This window comes from Carlito syrichta, unplaced genomic scaffold (genome assembly GCF_000164805.1).
Source record: "Carlito syrichta isolate Samal-C Ts95f unplaced genomic scaffold, Tarsius_syrichta-2.0.1 Scaffold303626, whole genome shotgun sequence".
NCBI classification, from domain to species: Eukaryota; Metazoa; Chordata; class Mammalia; order Primates; family Tarsiidae; genus Carlito; species Carlito syrichta.
Genome location: NW_007247722.1, coordinates 839,907 through 861,659, shown reverse-complemented (window position 1 = coordinate 861,659; position 21,753 = coordinate 839,907). Strand labels below are relative to the sequence as shown.

Here is a 21,753-nt window from a genome sequence, read left to right as displayed (position 1 = left end):
TTTTATTTATTGTAGAGATGAGGTCTCACCAAGTTGCCCAGGCTGGTCTCAAACCCTTGGGCTTAGGCAATCCTCTTGCCTCAGCCTCCCAAAGTACTGGAATTACAGGCTTGAGTCACTGTGCCCGGCCATTGCTTTTAAATTGTGAATGAAGTGGGAATCTCTAGTTATGAAAGCCACTGTGTAGAAGATCACTGGTGTTCAAGATCATATAAAAGAATTTACATTTTGTACAAATTACATATAGTCTTATCTGTATAAACATATTTAATGCTTAGCTTTGGTTATCCATGTCTAGCCTTTCCCTAGTGTCTACTTGACTTGTTACTCCTGATTTAATTTTTAATGAATAACAAGTGAAGTAGACTGACTGCAGAATGTATGGCTAGAAGAATCTTGGCCAGCCTTTTAGCTCCTTCCTGGTGCAGGTAAACGAACTGAAGGCAAGCAGGAGCCAGAGATTGACTTATATTGGTAGGTCCCAGTCTCCTTCTAGTATATATAACTCTATCCCATACATCTTAAATTTTATTACAAAAAATTGTCAGATTTCAGGAGTTTTGGTCTTGTTTTTGTTGGCTAAATTAAAGAAAGTTTGAAAGTGGCCCTTTCATATGGGACAGATTCTATTACTACTTTGATTTTTCAGCTTAGGAGAAAAACTAGAAGAGTTTGGCCAAGGTCACACAACTAATAAAAGGCAGAGCCAGAATTTCAGTCTATGTCTGTCTGACTCCAAAAGTTAAGATTTCTTTCTGCTGCTTTCACCATAGCACCACTCTACTGAAAAATTTTATTGAGCTTCTCTGTACCAGGGACTTCATATAGTAGTTTATAAACAGTTTTTTTCTTTTCTGATCAGCTTTTAAGAATAGGCACCACCCATGTGATTTAAAAATAAGTTTAGCTTATATACATATATGTGTACATATGTATACATTTATGTGTGTCTATATGTAAGATAAAAGATATACCTTGAAAGTTTCCCGCTTTTCATTCCAGTCCAAGCTAGTGGTATTCTAGGGCCTGCTTATACCTATTTAGGAGAGCTGAGCCTGTGCATCTCTTAACTCATTTGCAACCGCTGATGTGAATTATATCATTCCAAATTCTGTTCCTGGTTGCTGCTGACGTAAATTTATGTCTTTGCAAATATAACAACCTGTGTTGTTATATTTTGCTTGAAAATGAATAGTCAGACAAGGAGAGAGGAAGTTAATTGAGATAATTATCGGATATCAACTGCGCAATGTTGTTATTGAGTTATGTAGTTGGTAAAAATTGCAAGTTGGTCATTATTTTGTTGATTAGTGTAGTATACTTGTATTTTGATATTACAGGGCTTTCAAACCTTAACATTAAGAATAATTTCCCATAATTATGGAAAATAAAGAAATATATGCTGATGAGATTTCCGAGGGCAAAGGTAAATCCAGTGAACTTATTAGTGATAGTGAGTCAGATAGTGATGTAATGATGCAATGTAAATGAAGAAATATAACGCAGATAATCTATCACAGTGAATCTAGTACTGGTGAGAACAAATCAGACATTGAGTGGACAAAATATAATCCAAAAAGGAACTTAGAAGTTTTTATTGGTAATACAGGTGTCAAGGTATTTCCAAATAATCCTCAAAGTATACGTGAACTATTTATTGGATATGATTTTATAGAAATGACTGCAACTGAAACTAACAGGTATTATGATCAGGTGCGCCACAGATACAAGTGCCCAAAGAAATAAAAAAAGTAGAGCAACGTAGAACAGTATCCGAGATGAAAAGATTTCTGGCATTGAATATTTTGATGGGACAAGTGAAGCAAACCATAATACATGATTATTGGTCAACACGTCCATCAATTGTGACACTTTTATTTTTAAAAATAATGACATGAAATAGATTCCTACAAATTTTGCGATTTTTTGCATTTTTCCAATAATGCAGAAATGCAGTCAAACTCAAGCAGATTATGCAAAATTGAATCCGTAATAAATTATGTTTTAAATAAATTCAACACTGTGTACAAACCTGAACAAAAACTTTCCATGAATGAATCCATGATACCTCATCGTGGAAGGCTGTCTTTTTGGGTTTATAATCCGAATAAAAATACAAAGTACAGAATGCGAATCAGAGTGGTGTCTGAGGCAAACTCAGGATTTGTCTGCAACTTTCAGCGGTATGGTGAAAAAAGGTGACAATTTAGAAAAGACCATTTCACTTGTGCTTAACGACAGAAGTTTCCAGCAACCAGCCTCAGATTTTTAAAAAAATTTTCACTTCCTCTCAGTATTAGGAAAGTGAAAAATTTGCTGGTCGTGAATGTGTTAACAACTTTGCATTCAGTGATACCACATTTACAGCTTGAAATTGGCCATGGTGGGAGTATTTAATTCTAGAAATTGGCAGACAATACAGATCAGTGCTTTTATTTTTGGGGGGAACCAACTTACTACTAACACATTACTGTTTTCCCCCACCATTATTGGTTTTTTATTAATCCTGCCAGAGTATCTTTACACATATATAAGCAAATATAAATATTAATCTTTTCTCCTTTTTTATACAAAATATTACATATTCTATACATCTGCATCTTGCTTTTTTTTTTTACTTAATGATAACAGTGTTATACAGTATTAAACTATGTTTAAAAAGCATCACTTTTTCTAATTATGCTGAATTTCAGGATTTTCTTATTTTTAAAAATTGTCATTTCTTTTTAAATGTTAATGGAAAACACTGTCTTTGAATTTCCTTTTTTTTTTAATTTGAAGGCGTATGTACAGTTTTTTTTTGGAAAATCATTTACTGTGGAGTAAGGTTATTGGTAAGGCATATTCCTTATTATGCCTTACACTGACATTTTATAAACCCTTAGAATATTTTTTGAGATATTAATTCTCCTGTAGTATAGGATCTAACGGATACTCAAAATATCAGAGTTACAAACTTTTATGTTAGCAGAATATTTCATGAGAATTTTGTATGTTTTCCTCTATTCATCCTTGAAAATATATGGAATTGGAAAGTAGGTGCCAAAACAATATGAGATTATTGTGTATTTAAGAAGTACTTGCTCATACTCTTTTTAAAAAGACAACCTTATGAGATATAATTCACATAACATACAATTTGCCTATGTAAAGGGTACAGCTTAGTAATTTTTAATATATTCACAGATATGTGCAGTGATCACCATCATCAATTTTAGAACATTTCATCACTTAAAAAAAAAACCCCTGTACATTTAAGCTATCACTCTCTGTATCCTCCCATACTCCCCAGCTTTAAGCAACCATGAATCTTTCTGTTTTTATAGATTTTTCTGTTCTGGATACTTCCTGTAAATGGCATATGATAAGTGGTCTTTTGTGACTGTTTTCTTTGACTTAGTATTCACAGGATTTTCAAGGTCATCTCTGTTGTAGTATATATCAGTACTTCATTTCTTTTTATGATTGAATTATAGTCCATTGCTTGGATATACCACATTTTGTTTATTCATTTGCCAGTTGGTGAACATTTGGTTTGTTCCCACCTTTTGGCTATTATTAAAAGTGCTGCTATAAATGTTTGTGTACATGTTTTTGTGTGGACGTATGTTTTCATTTCTTTTGGGTGTATACATAGAAGTGGAATTGCTGTGTCATTTGGTAACGTATATAGAACATTTTGAGGAACTGCCAAACTGTTTGCCAAAGTAGCTGCACCATTTTACATTTCCATCAGTAGTGAATGAGGATTCCTATTTCTTCATATCTTCATTAACATTTTTATTATCTGACTTTTTAATTATAGTCATGCAAGTGGGTATAGTGTTATCTTGTGCCTTTTTTTTTTTTTTTTTTTTGAGTTGGAGTCTCACTCTGTCACCCAGGCTGGAGTGCAGTGGCACGCTCATGGCCACCATAGCCTTGACCTGTTGGGCTCAGGTGATCCTTCCACCTCAGCCTTCCAATCAACTGGAACCACAAATGGGCACCACCATGCCCAGCTAATTTTTTTAATTTATTGTAGAGACAAGGTCTCGCCAAGTTGCCCAGGCTGGTCTTGAACCTCTGAACTCAGGCAATCCCCTCGCCTCAGCTTCCCAAAGTGATGGAATTACAAGCTTAAACCACCGGCTTGGCATATTTGTGCTTTTTATTTGTATTTTCCTGATAACTAATGATGTTGAGCATATTTTAATCTGCTTAGTAGCCATTTGTATGTCATCAGTAGAGAAATGTCTACTCAGATCTTTTGTCCATTTTTTAGTTGGACTGTCTTTTTATTATTAAGAGGTAAGAGTTTTTTATATATTCTGGATGCAAGTTCCTTATCAAATATATGACTTCCATATGTTTTCTCCCATGAATTGTGTTTTCACTTTCTTGATGGTGTTCCTTGAAGCACATAAATTTTTTATCAAGTTTAGATTATCTGTTTTTTGTTTTGTTACTTATGCTTTTGGTGTCATAGTTAAGAATCCTATGCCAAATTTAAACTCATAAAGATTTAGTCCTTTGCTTTCCCCTGATGGTTGTATAGTTCTGATAGTTTTTTAGTAGATTCCTTAGGATTTTCTACATACAAAATTATGTCAGGGCTGGGTGTGGTGGTTCATGCTTCTAATCCCAGTACTTTGAAAGGCCAAGTCAAGAGGATCATTGGAGGATAGGAGTTTGAGACCAGCCTGGTCAACATAATGAGACCTGTCTCTACCAAAAAAATTAGCTGGGTATACTGGCTCACACTTGTAGACCTAGCTACTTAGGAGAATTGCTTGAACCTAGGAGTTTAAAGTTGCTGTTAGCTATGATTGCACTCCAGGATGGGTGACAGAGTGAGACTCTGTCTCTGAAAAAAATAAAAAGATTATGTCATCTGTAACATTGATGGGACAGTTTTATCTTTTCCTTTCCAGTCTTGATTCCTTGTATATTTCTTTCCTAATTGCCCTGGCTAGACTTTCTAGAACAGTATTCAATAGAAGTGATGAGAATGGACATCTTTGTTTTGTTTCTGATTATAGGGGGAGTGCATCCAGTGTTTCATCACTGAGTATGCGTTATCTGTGAATTTTTCATATATGCCCTTAATCTGCCTGAGGGTGTGCCTTCAGTTCCTAATTTATTATCATTTTTTTATATTGTTAAGACTCTTGGATCTATCAGATGCTGTTTCTGAGTTTATTGAGATGATCAGGTGATTTTTGTCCATTTTACTGATATGTATTGTGATCATTGATTTTGGATATTCAGTCAACTTTGCATTCTTGGAATAAATACTACTTTATTGTGGTGCATCATTCTTTTTTGTATGTTGCTGGATTTGGTTTGCTAGTATTTTGTTAAGGATAGTTGTGACAATAAGTTTAAGATACATTGTTCTGCAGTTCTCTTGTGATATTTTTGACGTGCGTATTCTGTTCTCAATATGGTTGTTTTCCCTTTTACTTAGTTAATGGCAGCATTAGCTGCTGTTGGACCTCCTAACCCTCGGGCAGATCCAGAGTGCTGCAGTATTCTGCATGGTCTCGTTGCTGCAGTGGAAACCCTCTGCAAAATTACCGAATATCAACACGAGGCTCGTACTCTACTCATGGAGAATGCAGAACGTGTTGGAAATAGGGGACGGATAATCTGCATTACTAATGCAAAAAGGTGGGATGTTAATCACAGTAATTCTTTCACTGAGGGAATTTTAATGTCCTATTGCAGTTTATATTTTAAAAAATAGAGATAGCATGTTAACATTTAAGCATACTGCAAGTGGCCCTTCTGGTTGTTTGTTTGTTTGTTTTTTGCCTTTCAGTACTGTGTTTATTCAATTCTAAAGTAAAGATTCATCTCAATGAAAACTGTTTAGATTATCATCATGTAGGTCAATATGACTTTTTTTCTCACTAGTTTTTCATCTGGTTGTTTAGTGGTGTGAATGAGCTCACTAAAGATAGTCCTTACTGAAGTAATTTTAAATGTCTATAACAGGATAGTACAACTGAGTAGTGTTTTAAATTTATTCTGTTACTGTTTATTTCCTTAAATTTGCAATATCTTTTTTATGCTATAGTGATAGTCATGTGCGAATGCTTGAAGATTGTGTCCAGGAAACAATTCATGAACATAACAAGCTTGCTGCAAATTCAGATCAGTGAGTATAATTCATAAATGAAATAAATATATTCAGTTTCACAGTTATATGTATTTCGTTATAATTATTTCCAGTAATTTTTAAAGTGGTTGGTAGTATTCTCTCGAATTATTTACTGATTCAGCAAATTCGTAAAAAAAAAAAATGTATGTTTAATCAGAAACTTTTTTTTCTATTTTCCCTTTTACTTTAGTATTTCACTTTACGCCACAGGAAAGGTGGTCAGAAGAATAAAAAATACACAAGTTTATAATGCATATAATAAATAAATCATTATAAAACATAGAACAGATGGTTAATTCTTATAGTCTGTGTTGCACATTTATAAAATATGCAAATTTTTGGTGGCATTATTCAGTATCCAAAGCTAAACATAACAACTAATTGCATTGTGTGCATTAAAGAAAAAAAAGCTATTGAAAAGGAAAAGAGGCCGGATTCAGTGGCTTAGCCTGTAATCCCAGCACTTTGGGAGGCTAAGGCAAGTGGATTGTCTGGCCCGGGCAATTTGGCGAGACCTTGTCTCTACAATAAACAAAAAACAATTAGTCAGGCATGGTAATATGGGCCTGTAGTTCTGTCTACTTGGAAGACTGAGGCGGAAGGATCACTGGAATCCAGTAAGTCAACACTGGGGTGGCAGTGAGCATGCCACTGCACTCCAGCCTGGGCAATGGAGTGAGACTCCAACTCAAAAAAGAAAAAACACTTTTTTTCCCCTCTGTATTCACACTAGTACTTATGTGTGATCAAGTGTTTTGGTTTTTTTCCTACACCATTGAATTCTCCAACTCTGGATACCAACTGGGCATCCCACAGTTCAACTGTGAAACTTCTTGGAATCAGTGCAGACCCCACAAGTTAAGGGCTCAGTCCCACAAAATGTACCCCACTTCAAACATCAAAGTCAAGTAGTGGTTCCTCAGGTTACCCACACCTCTGTCCAACTAGTCTATAAATTGGATGTTCCAACGACCTCTTCATCATGTTCAGTAATTTGTTATGATGACTCACAAAACTCAGGGAAACAATAAATTTACTGACTTATAAAGGATCTGATAAAGGATACAGATGAATGGGTACATAGAGTGAGATTGGAAGGGTGCCAAATGCAGGAGCTTCTTTCCCTGTAGAGTTTGGGTGTGTCACCCTCCTAGCACATGGATGTATGTACCAACCCAGAAACTCTCAGAACCTCTTGCATCGGGAGTTTTTAGTGGAAAAGTGGGACTGAAAGCTCCCAACCTTCTAATCATTGCTTGGTCTTTCTGGTGACCAGCCTCCATCCAGGATCCCACCAAGAGTTGTTTCATTGTAAGAAAAGATGCTCTGCATCATCCAGAAAATTCTAAGGCATTTAGGAGCTGTGTGTCAAGAACTGGGATCAAAGGCCAAATATTAGAGGAAAAGGTACTCCTGCCACCTTTTATCACTTAGGAGGCTACAAGGGTTTTAGGAACACTGTGCCAGGAAGCATAGGCAGAGACCAATAAGTATATTTCTTGTTATGTCAACAACTGGTAAAGACATGCTTGGGACAGTTGCAACATGGACTGTTTTAGAGTGAGCAATTCTTAATTATCTTTGGTGGGTTTTGGTATTGTTTTGATTAGGATTATTCGCACTAGGAGAAGCATACTGAAGTATTTAGGAATATCATGTCCTCTGCAACTTATTCTCAAATGGATACATTTTTAAAAAGTATACATTTAGCCAGGCTCGGTGGCTCAGCCTGTAATCCCATGCCTTGGGAGGCTGAGTTGAGTGGATTGCCTGAGCCCGCCGGTTCGAGACCCACCTGGGCAACTTGGTGAGACCTCATCTCTACAATAAATCAAACAAAAAAATCAGCCGGGCATGGTAGCGTGCGCCTATAATTCCAGCTACTTGGAAGGCTGAGGCGGAAGGATCGCCGGAGGTCAAGGCTGAGGTGGCCGGTAGCGGCCACTGCACTCTATTCTGGGTGACAGAGTGAGACTCCAACTCAAGAAATAAAATAAAATAAAATAAAAAGTGTACATATATTTATGTATGGTACATAGAGAAAGCAAATATAGCTAACAGTGAATCTAGGTGAAGTATAAACAAGTGTTCATTGAATAGGTCTTTTCTTTTTACTTTTCTATAGGTCTGGACATTTCAAAATAAAAAATTGGAGGAAATTTTTGGCATTACCAGTTTCCAGTATTCTTGGAATTAACCAATTATGTGTAATGATTAGCATTGCTTGATTTTGTCCTTAAAGACATTAGTACGAGGGAAATTAATACACAAATATTCATTTTCTCTGTGGCAGTTATCTATTGAAAATTATATTTGATCGTAAGAATTGTTCTTTTATTTTATCCTTTAAGAACACAGAATATGATCATTTTTGCATTTGAATTAAATTGATGTATTAACTGTTCATACAAGTATACCAGTTATATTCACTGTCTTTTTTCTAACATTTAACTTTTGTGTTAATAGTTATATCTGATTTTAGCAATAAACTCTTTTAGTGTATATAAAACCTTTAATATATAAAGGGTTTAACCTACCTTAATTCTTTACATACTGTGTATTCCTATATTTTAAGTGAAAAGTGTCTCTTTAAGCCTCATGCAGATTCAAAAATGTGAGTTGGTCTTGATCCATACCTACCCAGTTGGTGAAGACAGCCTTGTATCTGATCGTCCTAAAAAAGAGGTAAGTGTACAAATAATAGAAGAAAAGATCATTGTAAGTTAGTAATAATAAATGAATAATTATTAGTAATTAATAAAAATAAACAATTATAATTACTCAAGAATTAGCATTAAAATGATCACATTGCCAATAAAACATTTAGTCTTCAAAGCAAACAAATATGTGCAGCAAAACATCTCAGTTGGTTCTTTATGTTATAATTGTAGGTTTTGAAGTGTTTTCTCTTCAACTTGCTTGTTAACAGTTATTTCATTAAAATGTTTTGAAAAACAATACATAATTTATATTTTTCCCAAAATTTTAGTTACTGTAATGAATTTGTTAGTTTAATGACTATTTTCTATAAAAATCTTCTCTTATTAAAAAAGCAGTATCCTCTTTCACAAAAATATACTCCAATAATAAAGAAATTAATTTTATACATTCAGAGGTGAGAAAACTTACTTTCCAACCTTTCTTTTACTTTTTAAATAAATTTGAACAATTTTAAAGGAAAAGATGATTCTGTTGATTGCTAAGTGGGTTTATATCACAATATTTTCTGTAGGTGATCTATGTTTAGAAAAATGTATATGTTTACATAGGTATATCTATGTTCTTAGGTCTTTGCTTTTAACTTTGCATTATTTAATATAAACTTATTAAGTATTACCTTAGTCTCTGAATTTTTGTAGTAAAGTGGTATTTTTGAGTCATTATTGCTATCATTGTGTTAATTTTTTTTCTGCCTCTTGATAATGTGACAATATGTTTGTTTTACTTTGTGATAATGAAATAATTTTTTAAAAATAAATATTGTTGCCCTGGAATGGGTAAGTTTTTGTGTTACTTTATTATAAGTAACTTTTGGCTGCTTCATTAATTGGTGACAAAAATGAGATGTTTGTGGCAGTTTCAACATTTTTTAGTTTTATCTGCAAGGTTTTATTCTCTTCAAACAATAAGTTATTTTTTCTGTGGGTTACTTCACATCTATTTTGCATATAAATAAATAGAAGTAAAAAATATCCATTAAAAATATTTAAATAACAGACTCTTCCACTCTAAGTTTCAAGAGGACAGGGACTATGTCCATTCACTGCTGCATTCTCTGATGGCTCACAGTTTCTGTTGTATAGAGTTTACAACAGAATTTACTGATTAATTTGTATGTGTTGAATGAATGCATGAAAGTGTATTGCTAAAATAATTATCCTGGTTAATTTGTGGACCTTTTACTTTTTCTAAATTCTAAAAAGTAAAAAGACTTCATTTTTATGGATTGCAATAAATATTTAGCACTAGGCTACAATAAATTAATATTTTGTGGGGGTTTTTTTGTTTTGTTTTGCATACTTTTCTGTAGTTGTCCCCAGTTTTAACCAGCGAAGTTCATAGTGTTCGTGCAGGACGTCATCTTGCTACCAAATTGAATATTTTAGTACAACAGCATTTCGACCTGGCTTCAACTACTATTACAAATATTCCAATGAAGGTAGGCAGTTCTTTTTCCTGCTATTTTGAAAGCTCTGATTTGCGTTTTAAATATTTGACATATATTATTTATTTTAATTGGACCTTTACTTTTTCTCCCCATACCATATTTTCTGTTTTGCTAGCCCACATTCAGTGTCTTTGACCAGGTCAGTAAATACTGAAAAGCAACCAGAAAGGATCACAGAACAAAATGCTGTTTTTTTCTTTCTAAAAAGAACATGTTACGTGAACTTTAAAAAAAAAATTGTGTTCTCATTATTTTCATCAAAATACAGTCTATGTGAAGTTATTTTTCTGTGATTCTTTTCCTGACAGCTGTGTTATTAGATTTTACTTACTTTGCTTATTCCAGTGGATTTTTTATTTTCTATTTTTGTTCTTCCTCACCCAATATGTATAAACGTGTTTATAGCTAAAAGGTCTAACTAGGGAAAAATAGCTCATAGTTTTAGATTAGTCTGTTGCCCTGTAGTTGAAAGATGTGAGTCATACGATTTTACTAGTGGATTTTCATAAGAATCTATTGCTACCTGTTCATTTTCATTATATTATCATTAAGTTGTCTAGGGGCTAGCATAGTGCCTGGCCCACAGTAAGTTTAGATGAGTTGTTACTGAGTGAAATTGAATTTGATTGTATTGATTATGTTTAAAATATAGAGTAGCCACTAGATCTAAAAATTTAAATTGATTGTCTTACAGTTCAGTTTCAGTTTTTTGCCACTATATCAAAAACACTACATTGAATGAGAAATATAATCCTTTCATTTTTAATATCTTAATACCATTGGATAACTCTTCACTAGAAATTTTACACTATAAATTCTTCTCTAGAAATTTTACACTTACACTATAAAATCTTTTGGATGCAGAAGCAATTAGTAAGTAAAATAACATACTAGATATTCTTTAATATATATAATTTCATGTATTATAAAGAAAAATACCTTGCTTGTAACTTTGATCATATTTGTGTGCTACTGGTGTGACTCTTCAGTCTTTGTCTTTGGTAAATAGATAACATTGAAGTTCGTGTTTACTATTTAGTAAAAACAAGTTACTATACTTGTTTATTAGTTTGTATTTGCTATTTTATATAATTGATGTTTGCTGATTCACTGTAGGTATTTAAAGATGCTACTTCCTTTTTTAACAACTATCTAGTTTTCAATTTATGTAAGTTATTTTAATTACATTATATTTGTGAATTGGAAGTATTGGCAAGATGATGATTTGGAGAAAAAATTTCCAAAACTTCTGGTTTAATCATCTATGTTAATCATTAAATACTTAATAGCCAGTATGTTTTTAATAGAGTTCATGTTGCTGTGGGAAACTATTGCATCTTTAAATAAGTTATCACGTTATTTTAGCTAATTGTTGTTGAATGTATTTGATTTTGTTTTATTTGAAAAACAAAATGAATAATTAACAATTTTATTATTTTGAAAACAAAACCAAGTTATTTTAAATGTCTTAAATTTTGCTTTAAGGAAGAACAACATGCTAACACATCTGCTAATTATGATGTGGAACTACTTCATCACAAAGATGCACATGTAGATTTCCTGAAAAGTGGTAAGAGACATTTGAAAGTATGATTTTGTAAGATCTAACATATGCGAGCATATTACAGTAGTCCTCCCTTATCCTCTGGGAATATGTTCTGTGACCTCCAATGGATGCATAAAACCTTAGGTGGTACCAAACCCTACATAACACTGTGTTTTTTCCTTATACATACCCACTTCTGATAAAGTTTAATTTATAAATTTGACACAGTAAGAGATTAACAACAATAACTAATAATAAAATAGGACAATTATAACAATATATTATAATAAAAGTTATATGAATATGGTCTCTCTCAGAATACCTTGTACTGTACTCACCTTTCTTCTTGAGATGATGTGAGATGATAAAGTACCTACGTGATGAGATGAAGTGAGGTGAATGACGTGAGCATTGTGACGTAGCTTGAGGCTGCTATTGACCTCGAACACAAGCACTGTGATACTGTGACAGTTGATTTGATAGCCAGAAGATTAATAAGTGACTAACAGGCTAGTAGTCTAGACAGCAGATATGCTGGACAAAGGGGTGATTCGCTTTCCAGGTGGAACAGAGTGGGACAGTGAGATTTCATCACATCACTACTCAAAAGCAGTGTGCAATTTAAAACTTAGGATTGTTTATTACTGGAATTTTCCATTTAATATTTTTGGACCTCGGTTGACCACAAATAGCTGAAACTGTGGAATGAGAAACAGCGGATAAGTCTGGGACTACTGTAACAGCTCTGAGAAGTTCTTCAATAAACAAACCTGATTAACCTTAGTTCATTCCTTTCCAAACTTGTCTGTCAGTATCTTTGGACGAGACGGGGCTAATAGAACAAATAATGAGAAAGATCACCTTACCTTTCTCAGACTAATGAGTTCATGTAAACTCATAGTTTCTTTTGCAAGAAAACAACCTTGAGAGAGGGAAAAGATCAATAGCAAACTCCAAAGAGTGAAAGATTTTCAACTTGTCTGGATAAAAATTGTGAAATTTTAATTAGTTTATTTTCTCTAAAAATTATTTCAGTCAGTAGATCTCATCTCCAAAACTGATTTCTGCAACTGAATTGGCTTGGTTTAGTGGGGATGACTCTAGAGTTAAGAGATGATTTTTAGCTAAGGCTTTGCCACGAGCCTGGCTCATCTCACATGTTTATGCACTTACAAATTAAAGATGCTGGATTAGATAAACTGTAATATTTCACCCAATCCTAAATTCAATGAAATTTTAAAGTTTGAAGGTCATTTTAAGCTTTTGAATTTTGTTACATTCTTTCAAATGTTTGCCGTATAATTTGATGCCATCAGAGAATTCACTGGTTGACTTTGATTATGTTGTATGCATCTATTCTGAAATGTAATCATGAACCAATCATAACATTTGTTACTTGTCTAAGGAGTCTTAGAATTAATCTAACGAGTTGCTAACAGGAAGAAAACTATTATGATAAATGGATATATTAATGTTTAACGAAGGAATTTAGAGACTTGTTTTTTAAAATGTGTGTGGAAGCTGGGCACAATGACTCATGCCTGTAATCCCAGCACTTTCGGAGGTCAAGGATGGAGATTGCTTGAGCCAAAGAGTTCTAGACCAGCCTGGACAACATAGTGAGACCTTGTCTCTACAAAAAATTTAAAAATTAGCCAGATCTTGTGGCATGTGCCATAGTCCCAGCTACTCAGGAGACTGAGGTGGAAGGATCACCTGAGCCCAGGAAGTCGAGGCTCCGATGAGCCATGATTGTACCAATGTACTCCAACCTGGGCTACGGAATTAGATCCCAAAGAGTAAAAAAGAAAAAAGAAAATAAGGAAGATATGCGGAAATTGCTAAGAACCTATGCGGTTATACCAATTTCTAAAATATTATTTTAAAACTTAAAAAATATAAAAATACCCTGGTAATGCAAGGTTTTTATCTAAAATAGTTATTGACTTCACCTGTAGTTATTCGTGCTACATGTGGACACCATGTAGAAAATGCTATTGTAGCAGTAGGAGCCGAGTACTGTGAGAATGCAGAGGAAGCTGCATGTGATTGATTGTGCCTCTAAGAGTTAGGCAAACTTAGCTGAGGAGGTAACACTAGAGCTGGATCTTGGGGAGTAGACTTACAGAATACTTTAGCCTAGGTATCTTCTGTAAGCTCTGGACCTTTATATTCTACTATATAATATATCTCTTACATGTCTCTCAGGCACCTAAAACTTAACAAGCCTGAAACAACTTAGGAGCTTTGCCACCTAAACTGGTCTAATGTTCCCTCTTTCAGCGAATGGCCCTGTTGTCTATCCAGTTATATAAGGCAGAAACCTTAGACTTATCTTTGAAACATCTAATCCATTATCACATGTTTAAAAATGGCATCTACTAAGTATCTCACATATATCTACATCTCCACTGACATTACCATCTCCCTAATCCAGGCTATTATTTTATTACCTAGTATCACACTGTAGCCTCCTAAATAATCTTTCTCTATCTAATTTTTTTTTGAGTTGGAGTCTCACTCTGTCACCCGACTGGAGTGCAGTGGCCGCTCCCGGCCACCGCAGCCTCGACCTGCTGGGCTCCGGCGATCCTTCCGCCTCAGCCTTCCGAGTAGCCGGAACTACAGGCGTGCACTGCTACGCCCGGCTGATTTTTTGATTTATTGTAGAGATGAGGTCTCGCCAAGTTGCCCAGGTGGGTCTTGAACCTGGGGGCTCAGGCTCTCTATCTAATTTTTACTCATTAGCTAGAATAACTTTCAGAATGCTTACCTTGGCCATGTTCTCATTAGCTTAAAGCTCTCCGGTGCTTTTCTGTTGACTTTGGAATAAAGATAGAACCGTTTTAATGTCTTACAAGGCTCTTCATTGTCTAGCTCCTTCTCCCTTCCATTCTCATTTCACAACACACGCCTCTTCTCTCTGTGTTTCAGCCATGTAGACCTGACTTTTTTTATGCTCCCTACTGCCACAGTATCTTGGCATCTGCTGTTCCCTTTGCTTTTTGTTTTGCTTTTTTGAGTTGGAGTCTCACTCTGTCTCCCAGACTGGAGTGCAGTGGCATGCTCACGGCCACCACAGCCTCGACCTGCTGGGCTCCGGGAATCCTTCTGCCTCAGCCTTCCAAGTAGCTGGAACTACAGGCGCACGCTACCACACCCAGCTAATTTTTGATTTGTTGTAGAACGAGTTCTCGCCAAGCTGCCCAGGTGGGTCTCGAACCCATGGACTCAGGCAGTCTACTCACCTCGGCCTGAATGTTCTCTCTTTTATTTCTTTTGTTAATTTCTACTCATCCTCCTCTTATGACTCACACTAGTCTTCACTCTCAAAGAAGTTTTCCCTGGTATTTTGGAATCGGTCAGATCGCTCTGTATGAACTGTCATAGCACTGTATATATTTCTTTCAAAGCTTTACCTTTATGGTTGTATATTTGTTCATTATTTGAGTAATATCTCCTTGCATACTGTATTTACTTCCCCGATCCTTTGGTTTGTGCTTTTTCTAAATAAACTCTTTAGAATTTAGTATAATTTGTTGTACATTTTAGATTCCTTAAGCTTTCTCTGAGTATTTAACTGTCATTTTATTATTTAATAGTGTGAGCAGGGGAGGGTAGTTGTAGATGCTTGAAATTTTTAAAATTTTTGCTATTGACTTTCAGTGCAATGACCTAACTGACTGATTAATGAGGAATTTGGAGGAAATTGCATATTTATTTTAATCATAGGTAATATGCATACTCTTGTTGGCATTTTTCTAGGGGACTCTATAAAAAATATATTCTCCCAGAGATATTTCTTATAGGGTTTAAACTCATTTGGAAATCTTGGGTAAACAATTTGAAGTTTATTATCTATTTAGTAATGTTAATGTTTCTCTGACAGTTTTTTCATTGTTGTTTTTGAATGAACTTAATTTTAGAATAGTTTCAGATTTACGGGAAAATTTTGAAAACAGAGTTTCCATTTTTGCCCTATTATTATTTTTTGCTTTTATTATTTTAAACTGGCATGTAATGATTATACATATTTATGGGGGTAGAGTGTGATTTTTAAAAATATATATACAATGTGTAATGGTTCTGACATATTTTTAAAGGTGATACGCACTTAAGTGGCAGCAGTAGAGATGGCCCATTTAAAGAAACGATAACATTAAAGTGGTGTACACCAAGGACAAATAACATTGGTAGGTATTTGAAAATGAAAGAGAAAAGAACAAGTCAAAAGGTTCTTAAGATATCATATGGGGATCGGTTCATTTATTTCTTTTTGAATTTTTGTTTTTCATTGGGTGCTTTTTTTGTTTTAATTGTGGGAATATTTCTTTATATTCTTTCAAATCAGTGTTCTCTTCTGTTTCAGAATTACACTATTGTACTGGAGCTTATCGAATTTCACCTGTAGATGTAAATAGTAGACCTTCCTCCTGCCTTACTAATTTTCTTCTAAATGGTAACTTTCATCACTCAATGGTTTTGACTGAAATCGTTACAAGTGAAGTTATTAGTGAATGTGAATTCTGGAAAGCAGTTTTCATCAATATAGTGGAATGATGTATTTGCCAAAACTGTTTTAAACTTACATAATTGGAAATACTCTTTACTAAGGTTTTAAAGTAAGATGACTTTATGTCTAACTTTTAGATTATTGTATCTAAGCAAATTTTATTTAATAATTTTTTTAGTATTTGTATATTAGAATTTTCACCTCTAGATTCTAAATTGATGTTGTTTGGAAGTTATAATAATACAGACCATTTATCTCGGCCATTGAATTTTAAGTTGCAAAGCACATAAGAACTTATTTTTCTTTGAACACTATACCTTTATCATAAATACATATTATATTTTCAATGTTATAATATATGATACTTACATATGACCTTAAGTCTGTGGTTTCCTTGTGTGAAAATGTTTTTTGCAAGTCTAAATTATTGGATTCCATCTGCTAAGTCTAAATTTTAAAAGCTACTCTGGTAATTCTTCTGTTTAGCTAGGTTTTGAAACCATTGATTTAAAAATCTGTCTTTGTCGTAAGGTTAATGTCATTGTTAAGTTTAAGCACAACTTGAATATCATCAGACTGGGAAGTTCAGATTAAACAACATTTGGGCACGTGAAATAGAAAGTAGTAATGATTATAGTACTGATGAAGAAGTATTGTGGAGGTGAGTTGAGACTGTGCCTTCTCCCCAAATGTTGTATAGTATTGTTAACCTGAGAATTATCTAGCAGATGTCTCACTGTTTCCTTGATGTTCAGGAGAAAAATTTTATATAAACAAGTAATTGAATGAACCATATAATCAAACATGTTATACCAGAGACCACTATGCTTGTTTTGGAAGACTGTATAACTATGTAAGGTTGGAGTAACTAAGACAAAGCTAAGGTTAGAATTCAGATTTTTAGGAATGGAAATGTAGATACACTAAATTAGTAATGCTGATTAAAATATAAGGATCGTAAGTAAAATGAAAAAATCAGACATAAATCTCAAGTGAATAAATAAGAGCCCATTTGAATTTCATTACTGATAACATAATTTTGTTTTTGACAGGTCGTTCTGTTTTATTGGAACAGCCGCGAAAATCAGGTTCCAAAGTCATTAGTCATATGCTTAGTAGCCATGGAGGAGAGATTTTTTTGCACGTTCTTAGCAGTTCTCGATCCATTCTAGAAGATCCACCTTCAATTAGTGAAGGATGTGGAGGAAGAGTTACAGACTACCGGATTACAGTAAGATTCTAATATCTATTAATTTTTATGTTTGAGTCTGTCATTCAGCAAGTAGTTATTGAGTGCTTGTTATATGCTAATATCTGTGCAAAAAAGATTTGGAAGAAGTTGATTATTTTAATTAGGTGAATTTTCTGCAATACTTGCTCAAAAGTTCTCTTTATCACTCTTTATTATGTATTTAGTGTATACTGAGATATATCTGAGTTGCAATGTCACACTGGAATTATAGGAAGGAATGAAAATTGATTGAACTAAAGCTTTTAGCTGAAATTTAATTTCTAGTAACTTAAATGACAAGCAGAAACTTTGAATATTTGGATTGCTGCTAATTTGAAATAACATAAACTTTTGTATTATTGGGAGGAACATAAAAGGAAATTTTATCTATTTTTGGTAGAAATTCTGTTGTTCTGATTTTAATTTTTTATTCTCCCTCCCTTCTTTCATATTTGGTATTTCGCTTTCTACTTTTTTGAGGTGATTGTGAAAATTAAATATGATTTATGTATACAGATGTACTTTGTAAACCACAAAGTGTTATATACTGTTATTGTTTTTTATTAGGTTTTTAGTTTTTACATAATTTTTAGTAAGGAGAAAGCAAATCAGTATTCATTATAGGAAGTTTAGAGAACACAGACTTCTTAAAAAGAAACCTATAAGCTGGGCTCGGTGGCTCAGCCTGTAATCCCGCGCCTTTGGGAGGCTGAGGTAAGTGGATTGCCTGAGCCCGCGGATTCGAGACCCGCCTGGGCAGCGAGACCTCATCTCTACAATAAATCAAAAAATCAGCCGGGCGTGGTAGCACGTGCCTGTAATTCCGGCTACTCGGAAGGCTGAGGCGGAAGGATCGCCGGAGCCCAGCAGGCGAGGCTGTGGTGGCCGGGAGCGGCCACTGCACTCCAGTCTGGGTGACAGAGTGAGACTCCAACCCAAAAAAAAAAAAGAAACCTATAAATTATCTATAATGCCATCATTCAAAGATAACCACTGTTAACATTTTGGTGTTATGTCAAGGTTGTTTTTTAATAAGCAAATTTGTCTTCTAATGTGATTGACTCTTATCTGTATATGATAGAAGAGAGTTAAATTATAGGAGTGAAAAAAGTGAGTGCTCCTTGGTTTTTAAAAAGTGGAATATACCATGAATGCATTTATGTTTGAGGTTTTCTTAATTTTCTTTGTATAAAGGCTGATTGGTTTCAAATTCAAAAGAAGGATAATAAAGTAGTAGGGTTAGAGGGCACTGTTAGAGAAAGTGTTCTGTTGCATATCATAGGGCAGAAGACATCAGGGAAACAGACTAGAACATGTAAGCCATACTGAAATATTAGAAATAGTTTCTAATTTTATCTTATTTGGTTATCATTAGGATTTTGGTGAATTTATGAGGGAAAACAGATTAACTCCTTTTCTAGACCCCAGATATAAAATCGATGGAAGTCTTGAGATCCCTCTGGAACGTGCAAAAGATCAATTAGAAAAGCATACCCGTTACTGGCCTATGATTATTTCACAAACTACCATTTTCAACATGCAGGCGGTAAGTGTTAAGTAGTATCAACTTTTCTTTCAGATTAATTATATATTCTTTATAGAAAAAAATTAGGAAATTTGTAATTTATACCATTTCTCCAGCAAATAATAAAATACATGAGATTGCTAAAGTTAAAAAATTAAAAATTGAAGTGATAGATGTAGATTCCTTCACCTTTAAAATCAGTTTTAAAATTGGATTCTGCTTAGACATTTTGATACTTATTTTTCAAGACAGATTTTCTTTTTTCTTTAAAAAAAAAAATCTTAACAGGTAGTTCCATTAGCCAGTGTTATTGTCAAAGAATCTTTGACAGAAGAAGATGTGTTAAACTGTCAAAAAACAATATACAACTTAGTTGATATGGAAAGAAAAAATGATCCTCTACCCATTTCCACAGTTGGTACAAGAGGAAAGGGTCCGAAAAGGTAGTGTTTTTCCTTATTTTCTTTATACATCACATTTACCTGATACATATTGTTTCTTAAGATGACTTATCCACATGTCAATTATATTTGAGAGCATATATATATATATATATATATATATATATATATATATATTTTTTTTTTTTTAAAGATGAAATAATGTAGAGTAACAGAAATGGATATATTATATCTTAAAATTTCACCATTAACTATCGAGTTAAGAGGAAAGAAGCACATGTTTAATTATTTCCTTTTACTTTACCAGTAGCAAGTGGTGACACGTCAATATTTAAAGACTATTTCCAAATCTTTCCTGTAGAGATGAGCAATACCGTATCATGTGGAATGAATTAGAAACCCTTGTCAGAGCCCATATCAACAACTCGGAGAAACATCAAAGAGTCTTGGAGTGTCTGATGGCATGTAGGAGCAAACCCCCAGAAGAAGAAGAACGAAAGAAACGAGGAAGAAAGAGGGAAGACAAAGAGGACAAGTCAGAGAAAGCAGTGAAAGATTATGAACAGGAAAAATCGTGGCAAGACTCGGAGAGGTAACTTCTTGGCATTGATCTGGCATCATGGTGCCTTTGGCATATCATTCTGCATATGGCACACTCAGACGTTCAGACCTCATTTAGTAGTAGTTTATTTAGTATGTGTTTATTCTTTATTACTGTACTTTTATTATTCTTAAAATCTAGAAGCTCTTCCTTGGGCTTAAAAAAAACGAGTCTGTGTTGTTAGGGGTACAGATAGTGTTAGTTTTTCTAATTTCTGAAAATCATAATGCATGATATTTGGTATTATCAGTGTGTACTTTGTGTGTTAATAACTTCAAAGATATCATTTTACTTCTTTGTCCAGTAAATATTTATTGAATGTCCATGATGTGCCAGGCACAAGATTCCTGTCCTGGAAGAACATACAGTGTTGTAGTAGAAACAGACAAGTAAATTAGTGATTGCAGCAAAGTGTGGAAGGTGCTATTATAAAAATTGGCATAGGATAGCTTTGGGAGCACAGAGGAAGAACATACAGTCCTCATTCTGAAAGTGGTTCTCAACCCTCTTCTCCCTTAGTTTGTGATTTATATAATGATGCCAAATTTGAATTTGAAAAAAATTAAAAGTAATAAAAGTAAAATAAAAATATTATATCAGCTAGCTAAATTTTCTATCTCCTTGCCAGAAATTAGGCAAACAACCAGGCAACAATGATTATAGTGGCAGTGTAGTAAGTTCCTTAAAAATGAAACAGAACCTTTTATTATGGAGAATTGCAAACATATACATTAGTAAAAAACAAATAGGTGCCCATCATCTACCTTCAATAATTAGCAATTCACAGTGGATCTCATTTCATATACAGTAAATCCCCTGCATACTATCCTTCAAGTTATGAACTTGAACTCTGCACACCTGTTTTTTTTTTTTATGTATTTCTTTCTCCCAGGTGTCAGTATAGTCCATTAAATACATACAATACTATATAGCTGATTGTGTTAGTTAGACTTAACTTTGTTAGACTTAAAACAAATTGGACTTTATAGATGCACTCTCGGAACAGAACTCGTTTGTATGTTGAGGACTTCCTATATCTCCCTATCCACTACCTTCTCCATCTCCCCATAGGAATATTTTGAAGCTAACTTAGAAAAGATATAATTTCATCTGTAAATAATAGAACACTCTTCTCTTTGACTTTAGAAGTTCACTTTTTTAGGGCTGCTGAGCTTCTGAAGCAAAACTGGCTAACTGTAAGAAAAGGAAAAAAGTACAGTCCTTCAGATCTCACTGAGCTTAAGAATACTCCTGTATACTTTGGGAGTGTTTTTGTTCCCTGATGAAATAAAAGCTTAGAGTTAAGTTCCTGACTTGTGAAACACAATTACATTTCCACAGCATGTTGACTAGAGAACGAATGAGTGCAAACATCTTAATATTATTTGTAATTTGAAATACAGTAGTATTTTGTCCATATCTGTAAAAATTAAGATTGTGAAATTTCTTCAGAAGATAATCATTTTTCACCTTTTAAATTTTAGCTTAAGTTTTCCTCTCTTTTAAAATATTTTACAGCTGACTCATTCTGAATTATTGCGTTATTATTATGAAGAGAAAAGGAAACTTGTGTATAATTTATTAAGTTCTGTTACCGGATTTTAGATTGAAGTTCCTGATTAG

General features: G+C 33.9%; 1 protein-coding gene across 3 annotated transcripts in view; it reads left to right on the top strand.

Moving 5' to 3' along the window:
- Positions 1-21,753, top strand: part of INTS13 (integrator complex subunit 13) — a 36,618-nt gene that overhangs the window by 8,182 nt on the left and 6,683 nt on the right. For all 3 annotated transcript variants that reach the window (XM_008058786.1, XM_021712727.1, XM_021712726.1), the window contains 11 exons: positions 5,450-5,652; positions 6,062-6,142; positions 8,740-8,830; positions 10,176-10,304; positions 11,799-11,883; positions 15,963-16,052; positions 16,229-16,318; positions 17,425-17,603; positions 18,979-19,149; positions 19,417-19,571; positions 19,891-20,121. In XM_008058786.1, the coding sequence (XP_008056977.1) occupies positions 5,450-5,652; positions 6,062-6,142; positions 8,740-8,830; positions 10,176-10,304; positions 11,799-11,883; positions 15,963-16,052; positions 16,229-16,318; positions 17,425-17,603; positions 18,979-19,149; positions 19,417-19,571; positions 19,891-20,121 (1,505 nt within the window). The remainder of the gene's footprint in view (positions 1-5,449; positions 5,653-6,061; positions 6,143-8,739; positions 8,831-10,175; positions 10,305-11,798; positions 11,884-15,962; positions 16,053-16,228; positions 16,319-17,424; positions 17,604-18,978; positions 19,150-19,416; positions 19,572-19,890; positions 20,122-21,753) is intronic.